The 15,654-nt window shown below is 42.6% G+C and overlaps 1 protein-coding gene across 1 annotated transcript in view; it reads right to left on the bottom strand.

The window, feature by feature from the left end:
* Positions 1-13,413, bottom strand: part of pdhx (pyruvate dehydrogenase complex component X) — a 74,167-nt gene extending 60,754 nt beyond the window's left edge. The window contains exons 1-2 of the mRNA XM_029696667.1: positions 13,234-13,413; positions 3,851-3,934 (exon numbers count right to left, since the gene is read on the bottom strand). Of these exons, the coding sequence (XP_029552527.1) occupies positions 3,851-3,934; positions 13,234-13,369 (220 nt within the window). The 5' untranslated portion in view covers positions 13,370-13,413. The remainder of the gene's footprint in view (positions 1-3,850; positions 3,935-13,233) is intronic.
* Between the last annotated feature and the right edge of the window lie 2,241 nt (positions 13,414-15,654).

The following is a 15,654-nucleotide window of genomic DNA, read 5'->3' on the forward strand; positions in this document are numbered from 1 at the left end:
TGGATTATTTTGAACCAAACCAACATTTGTTATTGAAGTAGAAGTCCTGGGAGTGCATTCTGACGAAGAACAGCAAAGGTAATCCAATTTTTCTTATAGTAAATCTGAGTTTGGTGAGTGCCAAACTCAGATTTGGTGGGCGTCAAATTAGCTAGCCCGTGATGGCGAGCTACCTACTCAGAATATTGCAAAATGTGCTTTTGCCGAAAAGCTATTTTAAAATCGGACATAGCGATTGCATAAAGGAGTTCTGTATCTATAATTCTTAAAATAATTGTTATGTTTTTTGTGAACGTTTATCGTGAGTAATTTAGTAAATTCACCGGAAGTTTGCGGTGGGTATGCTAGTTCTGAACGTCACATGCTAATGTAAAAAGCTGTTTTTTGATATAAATATGAACTTGATTGAACAAAACATGCATGTATTGTATAACATAATGTCCTAGGAGTGTCATCTGATGAAGATCATCAAAGGTTAGTGCTGCATTTAGCTGTGGTTTGGGTTTATGTGACATTATATGCTAGCTTGAAAAATGGGTGTCTGATTATTTCTGGCTGGGTACTCTGCTGACATAATCTAATGTTTTGCTTTCGTTGTAAAGCCTTTTTGAAATCGGACAGTGTGGTTAGATTAACGAGAGTCTTGTCTTTAAAATGGTGTAAAATAGTCATATGTTTGAGAAATTGAAGTAATAGCATTTCTAAGGTATTTGAATATCGCACCACGGGATTTCACTGGCTGTTGAGTACGTGGGACGATTTCGTCCCACATACCCTAGAAAGAGGTTCATTTTTGCTGTATTTCTGGTTTTTGTGACGCCTCTCCTTACTGGAAAATGGCTGTGTGGTTTTTCTTGTCTAGGCGCTGTCCTAACATAATCGAATGTTCTGCTTTCGCCGTAAAGCCTTTTTGAAATCGAACACTGTGATTGGATTAACGAGAAGTGTATCTTTAAAATGGGATATAATAGTTGTATGTTTGAGAAATTTGAATTATGAGATTTTTGTTGTTTTGAATTTGGCGCCTTGCTATTTCACTGGCTGTTGGCGAGTGCGTCCCACATACCCCAGAGAGGTTAACCTAATAATATCATCAACCATGTGTAGTTAACTCGTGATTATGTGAAGGTTTAATTGTTTTTTTATAAGATACGTTTAATGCTAGCTAGCAACATACCTTGGCTCCTTGCTGCACTCGCGTAACAGGTGGCCAGCCTGCCACGCAGTTTCCTCGTGGAATGCAATGTAAACTTGAAATCGGCCCTAATTAAATCGGCCATGCCGATTAATCGGTCGACCTCTACTTTAGACAGCTGAGTCCATGTGTGTGTGTTAACTATTTAACTAGACTAGAATGCTTAATTAAAACCTGTTGGGGATAGGGGGCAGTATTGAGAATTTTGAGTAAAAAAAATATTAACTGCCTCCTACACCAACTCAGAAGCTAGAATATGCATATTATTGTTCAGGTTTGGATAGAAAACATTTTCTAGAATTTTCTAAAACTGTTTGAATGGTGTCTGTAAGTATAACAGAACTCATATGGCAGTCAAAACCCTGAGACAAATTCTGACAGGAAGTGGATACCTGATGTGTTGAATTACCTTTAAGCCTATGCCATTGAAACACACAGGGCTTATTAATCGTTGAGCACTTCCTATGGCTTCCACTAGATGTCACCAGTCTTTACAAAGTTGTTTGAGTCTTCTACTGTGAGAACTGAACGAACAAGAGCCTTGGAACGGTGGTGGCCGACAAGACTCTGGCGCGCGAGTTCATGTTGGGTACTCTCGTTCCAATACGTTTTAAAAGAAAATGCAATCGTCCGCTTTGAATATTATTCATGTTCTGGTTGAAAAAGGCACTAATGATTTATGCTATACAACGTTTGACATGTTTGAACGAACGTAAATATTTTTTCTCCCCTCTTTCATGAAGAGAAGTCCGTACATTCCATACATTCCATACATTCGTTATGGACCTGGGATTCCTGGAAGTGACATCTGATGAAGAGAATCAAAGGTAATGGATTATTTACATAGTATTTTAGATCTCTCCAACATGGCGGTTAGTCTGTATCGCAAAGCGTATTTTTCTGGGCGCAGTGCTCAGATTATTGCAAAGTGTGATTTCCCAGTAAGGTTATTTTTAAATCTGGCAATCCGGTTGCGTTCAAGAGATGTAAATCTATAATTCTTTGAATGACAATATAATATTTTACCAATGTTTTCGAATAGTAATTATTTAATTTGTTGTGCTGATTTGACCGGCGGTATTGGAGGGAAAAGATTTCCTCAACATCAACGCCATAGTAAAACGCTGTTTTTGGATATAAATATGAACTTGATAGAACTAAAAATGCATGTATTGTCTAACATAATGTCCTAGGAGTGTCATCTGATGGAGATTGTCAAAGGTTAGTGCATAATTTTAGCTGGTTTTCTGCTTTTGGTGACGCGTGTCTTTGCATTGACAAAACATTACACACAGCTATTTTCCATGTACTCTCCTAACATAATCTAACTTTATGCTTTCGCCGTAAAGCCTTTTTGAAATCGGACAACGTGGTTAGATTAAGGAGATGTTTATCTTTCAAAGGGTGTAAGATAGTTGTATGTTTGAGAAATTTGAATTATGACATTTAATTGTTTTCAAATTTGGCGCTCTTGATATTTCACCTGTTGTTGATAGGTTGTACCAGGGGTGGGACGCTTGCGTCCCACATAGCCCATAGAGGTTAAAAGGCCGCTAAAATGTTAAATATCGGTTATCGGTATCGTTTTGTTGGGGGGAAGGAAAATATCGGATATCAGTATCGGGCAAAAATGTAATATCAGTGGATCACTAACCACAACACTACATAAAGAGAGACCGAAGACGACAACACAGCATGGTAGCAACACAACATGGCAGCAGCAAAACACATGGGCACAGACAACAGCACAAAGGGCAAGAAGGTAGAAACAAGAATACACCACGCAAAGCAGGCACAACTGTCAGTAAGTGTCAATGATTGAGTCTTTGAATGAAGAGATTGAGATAACTGTCTTTGAGTGTTTGTTGCAGCTCGTTCCAGTGGCTAGCTGCAGCGAACTGAAAAGAGGAACGACCCAGGGATGTGTGTTCTTTGGGGACCTTTAACAGAATGTGACTGGCAGAACAGGTGTTGTATGTGGAGGTTGAGGGCTGCAGTAGATCTCAGATAGGGGGGAGTGAGGCCTAAGAGTGTGGGGCCTAGGGTCGAGCTTTGGGATACTCCCGTGGTGACAGGCAGTGGCTTTATACACTACACTCAGAGAGGTAGATAGCAAACCAGGCCAAAGACCCAAGGCTATGTGGCTATGATGGCAAGGAGGGAACAGCGTTGCAACCTGGTGACATAGACAACGCCAACTTTCTCTGGGCCAATTAAATGGCAGCAGTCCTCAGGTGCCTTACTTTCTCAGCATGCCTGGGCTCTGACTGCTGTGTAGAAGGATGTGATGTCACACGGTCAAAAATTAACAATGGCCCCCTATCACTCCGGGGTGGAGAAAGGGAGAAACATGACACTGCTTTTCTCCTCGTTAATAAATTAGGAGAGCTGGCTAATCTCACAAACACTAAACTGCCAAGATTTAATTAACTGGACCATGGAATATTCACAGTCATTATTAACATCTCAAAATGTAGAATGTGTTTAGGGTGATGAGTGTGTCTTTATGAAGGTATATGGATGGAGATGTAAAATTAAAATCAACCATATTGGATTTGTGTAGTAGGCTAGATTATATGTCGCACTGTAGTCTGTATGCAACAGAAAAGCTGAGTATGTTGTGAACATTGACAAATGGAGGCACGGCTCTCTTACCTTCTTTCTTCAACCATTTGACGATGTTTCCCTCCTCCATGGTGGGAGAGAGAGCAGGCATCTCCACTTTGACTGGTGCAGCCCCTAGAGGAAAGAGAGAACACATCAACACCAGTCAGATCACAAGTAGCAATACATGCTCATCTATAACCAGGAAGGACATTTTCACTCTAGTCTACATAACTAGAAGTCTATTGAACATAAATGCATAAATAGGCCTATGCTACACTATATACACACAAAAGTATGTGGACACCCCTTCAAATTAGTGAATTCGGCTATTTCAGCCACACCCGTTGCAGACAGATATATAAGATTGAGCAAACAGCCATGCAATCTCCAAAGACAAACATGTTCAGTAGAATGGCCTTACTGAAGAGCTCAGTGACATTCAATGAGGCAATGTCATAGAATGCCACCTTTCCAAAAAGTCAGTGTGTCAAATTTCTGCCCTGCTAAAGCTTCCCCTGTCAACTGTAAGTGCTGTTATTGTGAAGTGGAAATGTTTTGGAGCCACACCGCCTCAGGTGCGAAGTGGTAGGCCACACAAGCTCACATCTGAGTAATAAAATCGTCTGTCCTCTGTCACAACACACACACACAATACCGAGTTCCAAACTGCCTCTGGAAAAAATGTCAGCACAAGAACTGTTCGTCGTGAGCTTCATGAAATGGGTTTCCATGGCCGAGCAGCCACACACAAGCCTAATCTCACCATGTGCAATGCCAAGCCTCGGTTGGAGTGGTGTAAAGCTCGCCGCCATTGAACTCTGGAGCAGTGGAAACACGTTCTCTGGAGTGATGAATCATGCTTCAGCATCTGGCAGTACGACAGACAAATCTGGATTTGACGGATGTCAGGAGAACACTACCTGCCCCAATGCATAGTGCCAACTCTAAAGTTTGGTGGAGGAGGAATAATGGTCTGGGGCTGTATTTCATGGTTCGGGCTAGGCCCCTTAGTTCCACTTAAGGTAAATCTTAACGCTACAGCATACAATGACATTCTAGACGATTCTGTGCTTCCAACTGTGTGGCAACAGTTTGGGGAATGCCCTTTCCTGTTTCAGCATGACAATGCCCTGTGCACAAAGCAAGGTCCATGCGGAGATGGTTTGTCAAGATTGGTGTGGAAGAACTTGACTGGCCTGCACGGAGCCCTGACCTCAACCCCATCGAACACCTTTGAGATTAATTGGAATACCGACTGCAGCCAGGCCTATTCGCCCAACATCAGTGCCCGACCTCACTATTGCTCATGTCTGAATGGAAGCAAGTCCCTGCAGCAGTGTTCCAACATCTAGTGGAAAGGCTTCCCAGAAGAGTGGAGGCTGTTATAGCAGCAAAAAGGGGGGAGGGGGCAACGCCATATTAATGCCCATGATTTTGGAATGAGATGTTCTAAGAGCAGGTGTCCACATACTGTTGGGCATGTAGTGTATATCCTATTCTGATTGGGTCTGTGTGACATCAAATAAGTCCATTAAAAAGGCAAGCTAGGCTATATTCAGTCAGTCTTTTGAGATGGAAGAGGAGCAGAAAGTTAGGAGCCTAGAAATGCATAGGCGCTTACGAAGAAGAAAGAAGTGGTACAGTAGGAGGCAATAGGAGAGGGGGTGAGAGCTGTGGGGTTCATGCCTCAGCACTCATCCACTGACAGGGAGAGATCAAAGCCACCAGGCCACAGGAAGCCGACAGCACACTGGCGACAGAAGAGAGAGCAGTGCAGGCAGATCAAAAGTAGGCTGCGATGGCGGCTGACATATTTGCCTCGGGCTGGTAGCCCTGTCACCCACTGGGCCACCACAGCCTGGGACCTAGCCGTCCACAGCAGCTGGAGCCACTCAGAAGACAATAGTTCAGCTGGCTCAAGGTCATGTAGGCATTGGGCTGGCCATGCTAGTGCCCAACTAAGTCACCTCCTTGTAATACTGAGTATTACAATGTTATGCTGCCTGAGAATGACAAATGCTAGAATGCAGACCTTTAGATATAACTAGTGGATAAGAAATGGCTTGCAAGGCCCGAAAGATACATGGTGATGAGCCATGGCTGTGGGTGAACAGAGGGAACCTCATGTACTGGTGCTCGTGTTGTTGTTCATGTGTTGTTTTTGCCGTTCACGTACGAAGGTCTCCTTCTGCTCTGCATGTCATGTGTGAAGAACACAGGCCTGGATGAGCACATATCTGCACAACAATGCCCTGAAAGCACACCCGCTGAAACCTCCCATTCATAACCCTAGCTCTCTTAATCCGAACAGGCAGGGGAAGCCAATGTGCAATTGAGTGTGTGCGTTTGTTGAGACACACAGAGACAGGCAGAGAGATAGAGAATGTAAGGGCCGTGACCACCATGACAGGAGCTTGCAGACCAATTCCTGTCTGTAAAACATTGCCCTGCCCCGCCTGTCGTCATTTTCAACATTTTCATCACAGGCTCTATTTTTATCCCAGCCTTCCAAAATCTCTATTATCATAATCAGATCCACAGAAGGTCTTTACAATCCATTACCGGCACACAGCAGAAAGATCACTAGTTCAAATTAACCTTAATTATAAGCTAATTTGTCTGGCTTCTTTTTTCATTTTGACTAGGATTAGGCCAGGGCTCTCCAACCTTGTTCCTGGAGAGCTACCGTCCTATAGGTTCACTCCAACACTAAACTAGCACACCTGATTCTAATAATTAGCTGGTTGATAAGCTGAACCATGTTAGTTCCAGGCTGTATCACATCCGGCCTTGTTTGGGAGTCCCATAGGGCAGCGCACAATTGGCCCAACGTCGTCCGTGTTTGGCCATCATTGTAAATAATAATTTGTTCTTAACGGACTTGCCTAGTTAAAAGGTTACATTTATTTAAAAATAATAATTGCAACTGGGGTTGTTCAACCTGTCAGAACAATAGTACACTCAGATTCCCTGTCTGTATTGAATAGTTTGCCATTTGGCAAATCTAAATAGGAGTGACCTACTATGGGAGGCATTAATGTTCCTATGGAGAATTGAGAGACTGAATAGTAGTGAGATTCTCCCAGCCTATTCAGGTGTGGAAGGGAATGAAATTGTAGACCAGAGCCAAAAGAGCTTTAAAACTAGATATAATTAAATATGATTGTTCCACTGGGTACAGGTGAGGCCAAATGTAAGATAAGAGCCATTTTGATAGATGTGTGGCAGAGGAGATGGGACTGAGCCGTTTGGCAGCGATTACATGTATATACCCTCCAAAGAAAATGTCAGTGGACCAAGATTCAAAAATCAGATTAGGAAGGAAGAGTGATGTTTGCTCAATTGCGCTACTTGTCACTACATCTGGTTGGCAAGCATGTGAGTCGTTTGTGTCTGGAGGGTATGGTGGATGAACTGGGAGTATGTGTTATATTGTTGTGAGCATGTTGAAGAGAGGGAAATATTGAAGTGTAGGGTCATTGAGGTTAGACAGGGGTTGGAAAGAAAGAATTTGAGGGATGGGGAGGGTATATTAGAAGTTAGAAGGGTTCTTTTCTCTTCTTCTCAGAAGTACTGAATTAGGTAGGAGGATTTAGAAATGTGGAGCTAATGTTGTGAACCGCGATTGACCACACTCCAGCACAGTAGGTGACGGCATCCACCTTAAACATTTGTTTGCATTATATCATAGAAGAACAACTTGGGTTGGAGCAAAAACCTACAGGAGGGTAAGCGCTCAACAACAGGGTTAGAGTCCCTGGCATAGGCTGTTTGTTCCTTATTTATGGGGATTTTCTTCTTTGTCGGGGTAATTTTAGCAGGGGTATTGGATCAGAGGTGACAGAGGACGCATGTCCAGAAGGGCCCATCAAGTCCCACAGGTCACATCATCCTCATTTCGGGGGCATCTTTCTCAAGACCATTTTTGGTCATCCTCTCCGACTTCTGACCCCGATTTATACTGTCAAATACCTGAGGAGAGGTATCGAACCACATGCAATACTTTCTTACATCAAGCATTTTCAGGGCAGCATGCACAACTGAAGCCCAAGGCCCCATCATGCTCACCTTTACATCCCAGAATGCTTTGGGTCATGCATCTGACTCACCACTGGCCTGAGGACTGCTAACAGTCTGCTCTCTTAATTAATTGAGAAAACTGAGGCATGCAGAGCCTCGCAGCCAGTAGGCCTAGGTAAGTCTCATTTTCATAAAGAATCCCATGAAATAGGCCCCAACATAGAAATACATCACTGAACTACTCATTAGACAAGGGCAAAGATGATGGTATCTGTGACTTCAAATTGACCCTGGAAACAAACCAGCTGTTTAGGCAGTTCCAATTAAGGTCTGCAAATAGGTCTACACTGATTCAATCTTAGCAGGTCAAATCATCCAGAAAGGCAGAGACAGTGGCTCTTTATTCATTCCATTCCTCACTTTCTCGTTCTCAAAACGCATTGAATCACATGAATCTTCTCATGACTTGATTTCCTCATACAGTATATACATACACATACATAAGTGCATACACATACAGTGAGGGGAAAAACGCATTTGATCCCCTGCTGATTTTGTACGTTTGCCCACTGACAAAGAAATGATCAGTCTATAATTTTAATGGTAGGTTTATTTGAACAGTGAGAGACAGAATAACAACAAAAAAATCCAGAAAAACGCATGTCAAAAATGTTATAAATTGATTTGCATTTTAATGAGGGAAATAAGTATTTGACCCCCTCTCAATCAGAAAGATTTCTGGCTCCCAGGTGTCTTTTATAAAGGTAACGAACTGAGATTAGGAGCACACTCTTAAATGGAGTGCTCCTAATCTCAGTTTGTTACCTGTATAAAAGACACCTGTCCACAGAAGCAATCAATCAGATTCCAAACTCTACACCATGGCCAAGACCAAAGAGCTCTCCAAGGATGTCAGGGACAAGGGACAACTATTCATGTCTATGGTGTCATGATCTGAGAGGACAATGTCACTGCTCGTAGATCAGCTACTCATGTCATTAAGACCAATTAAGGACCGCATGGTTGTTTGTAGAGCAACTATTCATGTCTTGGGGTTCATGAACAGGGACAAGGCTGGAATGGGCTACAAGACCATCGCCAAGCAGCTTGGTGAGAAGGTGACAACAGTTGGTGCGATTATTCGCAAATGGAAGAAACACAAAAGAACTGTCAATCTCCCTCGGCCTGGGGCTCCATGTAAGATCTCACGTCGTGGAGTTGCAATGATCATGAGAACGGTGAGGAATCAGCCCAGAACTACACGGGAGGATCTTGTCAATGATCAAGGCAGCTGGGACCATAGTCACCAAGAAAACAATTGGTAACACACTATGCTGTGAAGGACTGAAATCCTGCAGCGCCCTCAAGGTCCCCCTGCTCAAGAAAGTACATATACATGCCCGTCTAAAGTTTGCCAATGAACATCTGAATGATTCAGAGGACAACTGGGTGAAAGTGTTGTGGTCAGGTGAGACCAAAATGGAGCTCTTTGGCATCAACTCAACTTGCTGTGTTTGGAGGAGGAGGAATGCTGCCCATGACCCTAAGAACACCATCCCCACCGTCAAACATGGAGGTGGAAACATTATGCTTTGGGGGTGTTTTTTTGCTAAGGGGACAGAAAAACTTCACGGCATCAAAGGGACGATGGACAGGGCCATGTACCGTCAAATCTTGGGTGAGAACCTCCTTCCCTCAGCCAGGGCATTGAAAATGGGTCGTGGATGGGTATTCCAGCATGACAACGACCCAAAACACACGGCCAAGGCAACAAAGGAGTGGCTCAAGAAGAAGCACATTAAGGTCCTGGAGTGGCTTAGCCAGTCTCCAGACCTTAATCCCATAGAAAATCTGTGGATGGAGCTGAAGGTTCGAGTTGCCAAACGTCAGCCTCGAAACCTTAATGACTTGGAGAAGATCTGCAAAGAGGTGTGGGACAAAATCCCTCCTGAGATGTGTGCAAACCTGGTGGTCAACTACAAGAAACGTCTGACCTCTGTGATTGACAACAAGGGTTTTACCAATAAGTACTAAGTCATGATTTGCAGAGGGGTCAAATACTTATTTCCCTCATTAAAATGCAAATCATTACAACATTTTTGACATGCGTTTTTCTGGATTTTTTGTTGTTATTCTGTCTCTCACTGTTCAAATAAACATACCATTAAAATTATAGACTGATTATTTCTTTGTCAGTGGGCAAATGCACAAAATCAGCAGGGGGTCAAATACTTTTTTCCCCTCACTGTACATAAGTGCATTCGGAAAGCATTCAGACCCCTTGAATTTTTCTACATTTTGTAGTTACAGCCTTATTCTAAAACGGATTGTTTTTTCCCCCCTCAATCTATACACAATACCCCAAAATGACAAAGCAAAAACAGGTTTAGACATCTTAGCAAATGTATAAAAAAAGAAATACTACATTTGCAAAAGTATTCAGACCCTTTACTCAGTACTTTGTTGAAGCACCTTTGGCAGCGATTACAGCCTCGAGTCTTCTTGAGTATGATGCTACAAGCTTGGCAAACCTGTTATTTGGGGAGTTTCTCCCATTCTTCTCTGCAGATCCTCTCAAACTCGGTCAGGTTGGATGGGGAGCATCGCTGCACAGCTATTTTCAGGTCTCTCCAGGGCTTTGGGTGGGCCACTCAAGGACATTCAGACTTGTCCCGAAGTCACTCCTGCATTGTCTTGGCTGTGCTTGTCCTGTTGGTAGATGAACCTTTGCCACAGTCTGAGGTCATGATCGCTCTGGAGCAGGTTTTCATCAAGGATCTCTGTACAATTGCTCTGTTCATTTTTCCCCTCGATCCTGACTAGTCTCCCAGTCCCTGGGAGATGCTGCCACAACCATGCTTCACCGTAGGGATGGTACCAGGTTTCCTCCAGACATGACACTTAGCATTCAGGCCAAAGGGTTCCATTTTGGTTTCATCAGACCAGAGAATCTTGTTTCTCATGGTTAGAGTCCTTTATGTGACTTTTGGCAAACTCCAAGCGTGCTGTCATGTGCCTTTTATGAGATGGTTGTCCTTCTGGAAGGTTACCCAATCTCTACAGAGGAACTCTGGGTCACTCTTACAGAGCTCATCGGGTTCGATGGCGCAGTTTGGCCAGATCTAGGAAGAATCTTGGTGGTTCCAAACTTCTTCCATTTAAGAATGATGGAGGCCACTGTTCTTGGGAACCTTCAATACCACAGCTGGTTGTGATACAGCCTGGAATCGAACCAGGGTCTGTAGCGACACCTCTAGCACTGAGATGCATTGCCTTAGACCACTGCACCACTCGGGAGAGTAGAAAATGTAGAAAAGAATAAAAAATAAAAAAACATGGAATGAGTAGGTGTGTCCAAACTTGACTGGTACTGCACACACACACACACACACACACACACACACACACACACACACACACACACACAATGCTGCCCTCTGCTGGATACTTTTGTGAATTGCCAAATCATTGGGCCAGGGGGCATTTTTATGAGCTCCGATGGCAATGATCCAGCAAGAGACAGCATCACCAGGGGCCAGTTTTCAGAAAATTGAATCTTAAGTGTAATCTTAGAATACTACCCCCATTAGATCATGTTTCCTGTGCACTTTAAGTAAACTGAAAAGTAATATGCCTTTTTCCCTCAATTGTCATGGGATCTCATGAGGACTGAGAGACTGAAAAATAGCTTTTACCTCAAGGCCATCAGACTGTTAAATAGCCATCACTAGGCGGCTTCCACCTGGTTACGTAACCCTGCACCTTAAAGGCTGCTGCCCCATATATATATATAGACTTGAAATCACTGGCCACTTTAATAATGGAACACTAGTCACTAATAATGTTTACATATTTTTGCTTTACTCATCTCATATGTATATACTGTATTCTATTCTACTGTATTTTATTTTCTACTGTATTTTAGTCTGTGTCACTCCGACATTGCTCATCCTAATATTTATTAATTCCATTCCTTTACTTTTAGGTTATGTGTATATTGTTGTGAATTGTTAGATATTACTGCACTGTTGGTGCTAGAAGCACAAGCATTTCGCTACAGCCGCAATAACATCTACTAAACATGTGTATGTGACAAATAAAATGTGATCTTATTAACATGTTTTAAATGCAGCATATCATTTGATATCAATATCATAGGCCTAGATATTTTGTTAAGTCTGTTTTAAAAAGCTTCACCCAAAAACAAGGAGGGCCACAATCTGAAGTGGGGAGCAGAATTTAACACAAATTATTTTAAATCTAATTTCCCCATTTTCAAAAGCTGGCCCCATGTCCATGACTCAACTGACCTAGCACAAGGTCCAGGTAGGATGAGTGAATTGGTTAAAATAGAGTAACCGTGATCAACCTTACATCAGTGTATTACTGACTTAGTTACAACATAGCTACAATGTTTTGTCAGCTTTAGCAGGAACACAGAGTGGGCTATGTAGAGAGACACTGAGCAGCATACAGAAAAACCAACACGATTTTCAGGTTGGTCAAATCAGGTCCTAGTTAAATTCTCTCTCATCACTAATGTATTTTTAATGACTATTTATTTTATTTATCACTTTCCACCCTGTTAGTTTGTTGTAATTATGCATTTAAGAAAACAACCCCTTCCTACAATGACAACACATTCAGGAAGTGTAATGTCTTCAGTGAGAAAACAATGGTACCAAGCTAAATAAATAAACATAAACACTCAGTTGAATCTATTTTACCTTGTTAGTCTATGTCCTACCCATACATGTCCACCCTATTAGGCTAGATTCTAAGGAAAATTAACAAATGTTTTAAATGTTAAATATGTTTGATAGAGAAGATAAAATCCTGTTAAAGTCACCATTATGCTAGCTCAATTTTGCTCAATCACAGAGCTATGACTAATTTAGGCTCCACATTTCCAACCTGCAACTAACAGGTTGAAGAAAAAAAAAAAAAAAAAGTGCCTGAGGTTAACAAATGTTTTTCTGAAAGTCAAACGTCCTTTTCTGATAAATCCAAACAATATATAATAAAAACATTTCTAAATGTACGAGGTCCAAAACTATGGCAAATCGTAGGAATGACCCAACTGGCTAGCTAGCAAACTAAAAACCAAGATTTGTTATGACTAGCGTTAGCTAACTGGCTAGCTACCTAATCTGCGCAACCTTGACAGCTCGGCTGTAACGTCTAAGACAAGAGAAAACGAATAGCGAGCGTCTGATAATGTCCAGCAAAGCCAAGGAAACATAAAACCCATATTACTTCAATAAGACCCATAGATACAGTGACATCCAGCTGAAACGTATTTTTTTAGGAGTGAGGTGATGTGAAAATAAATAAGAGGTTAGCTAGCAAGTTTGCTAGCGGCCATCATCCGCAACGAACGTTAGTACAATAAATGAAGTATCAACGCTTACCAAAGAAATATGGCGATTGAAAGAACTGCCTGACATTGTCCTGAAATGAATATGAAGTCCACGATTTTTTTTTAAGCTTTGCAAATCTCAGGCCAAATAGAATTCCTTGACGACCCAAAAGCAAGGAGGCCGCCATGTTTTCGTCCTCAGTCGGTAAGAGCTGCCCAAGTTTATGCCTGACAGGTGATAAGAGGAAACAAATAAACCGTAAAGTGGTACCGTACAAAGCCATTACGTGGATTAGTTTATATACGATATAAAATGAGCCAGGTGACTAGACATATATACATTGATCATGTTTACTATTTGATTGCAACTCTCCTATAAAAACATAACGCCAAAGGCGTCCTTCTTGGATCTTTGAGGTCCTTCTTTGTAGTCTTCCTCTGAAGTGAACTTGTAGTTCAGCTGCAACCTGATGAACATGTAATGTCAAGTATTTTTTTCACGGAAAAAGGGCTAGCACAGCACAATTGAAATATAATATATTTTTTTATTTTTTTACATTTGTTTTACATTTATTAAATATGTATTATATACTGAACAAAAATATAGATGCAACATGCAACAATTTCAGTTTATATAAGAAACTCTGTCATTTGAAATAATATAATTTGGCCCTAATCTACGGATTACACATGACTGGGAATACAGCAATGTATCTGTTGGTTAGGACACTAGAAAAGGTAGGGGCGTGACCACCATTTGTCTCATGCAGGGCAAAACACATCTCCTTCGCATAGATTTAAAAAGATCAGCTTTAATTTTGCAAATATATTGCAATGTAATTCTTTGCATCATTTCCAATCCCCCATATATATACATGTTGTAAATATATATATACTGCTCAAAAAAATAAAGGGAACACTTAAACAACACATCCTAGATCTGAATGAAAGAAATAATCTTATTAAATACTTTTTTCTTTACATAGTTGAATGTGCTGACAACAAAATCACACAAAAATAATCAATGGAAATCCAATTTATCAACCCATGGAGGTCTGGATTTGGAGTCACACTCAAACTTAAAGTGGAAACCACACTACAGGCTGATCCAACTTTGATGTAATGTCCTTAAAACAAGTGAAAATGAGGCTCAGTAGTGTGTGTGGCCTCCACGTGCCTGTATGACCTCCCTACAACTGCCTGGGCATGCTCCTGATGAGGTGGCGGATGGTCTCCTGAGGGATCTCCTCCCAGACCTGGACTAAAGCATCCGACAACTCCTGGACAGTCTGTGGTGCAACGTGGCGTTGGTGGATGGAGCGAGACATGATGTCCCAGATGTGCTCAATTGGATTCAGGTCTGGGGAACGGGCGGGCCAGTCCATAGCATCAATGCCTTCCTCTTGCAGGAACTGCTGACACACTCCAGCCACATGAGGTCTAGCATTGTCTTGCATTAGGAGGAACCCAGGGCCAACCGCACCAGCATATGGTCTCACAAGGGGTCTGAGGATCTCATCTCGGTACCTAATGGCAGTCAGGCTACCTCTGGCGAGCACATGGAGGTGCTGTGCGGCCCCCCAAAGAAATGCCATCCCACACCATGATTGACCCACCGCCAAACCGGTCATGTTGGAGGATGTTGCAGGCAGCAGAACGTTCTCCACGGCGTCTCCAGACTCTGTCACGTCTGTCACGTGCTCAGTGTGAACCTGCTTTCATCTGTGAAGAGCATAGGGCGCCAGTGGCAAATTTGCCAATCTTGGTGTTCTCTGGCAAATGCCAAACGTCCTGCACGGTGTTGGGCTGTATGCACAACCCCCACCTGTGGACGTCGGGCCCTCATACCACCCTCATGGAGTCTCTTTCTGACCATTTGAGCAGACACATGCACATTTGTGGCCTGCTGGAGAACATTTTGCAGGCCTCTGGCAGTGCTCCTCCTGCTCCTCCTTGCACAAAGGCGGAGGTAGCGGTCCTGCTGCTGGGTTGTTGCCCTCCTACGGCCTCCTCCACATCTCCTGATGTACTGACCTGTCTCCTGGTAGCGCCTCTATGCTCTGGACACTACGCTGACAGACACAGCAAACCTTCTTGCCACAGCTCGCATTGATGTGCCATCCTGAATGAGCTGCACTACCTGAGCCACTTGTGTGGGTTGTAGACTCCATCTCATGCTACCACTAGAGTGAAAGCACCGCCAGCATTCAAAAGTGACCAAAACATCAGCCAGGAAGCATAGGAACTGAGAAGTGGTCTGTGGTTACCACCTGCAGAACCACTCCTTTATTGGGGGTGTCTTGCTAATTGCCTATAATTTCCACCTGTTGTCTATTCCATTTGCACAACAGCATGTGAAATGTATTGTCAATCAGTGTTGCTTCCTAAGTGGACAGTTTGAATTCACAGAAGTGTGATTGACTTGGAGTTACATTGTGTTGTTTAAGTGTTCCCTTTATTTTTTTGAGCAGTG

The sequence above is a fragment of the Salmo trutta genome, chromosome 17 (genome assembly GCF_901001165.1).
Source record: "Salmo trutta chromosome 17, fSalTru1.1, whole genome shotgun sequence".
Classification (NCBI taxonomy): domain Eukaryota; kingdom Metazoa; phylum Chordata; class Actinopteri; order Salmoniformes; family Salmonidae; genus Salmo; species Salmo trutta.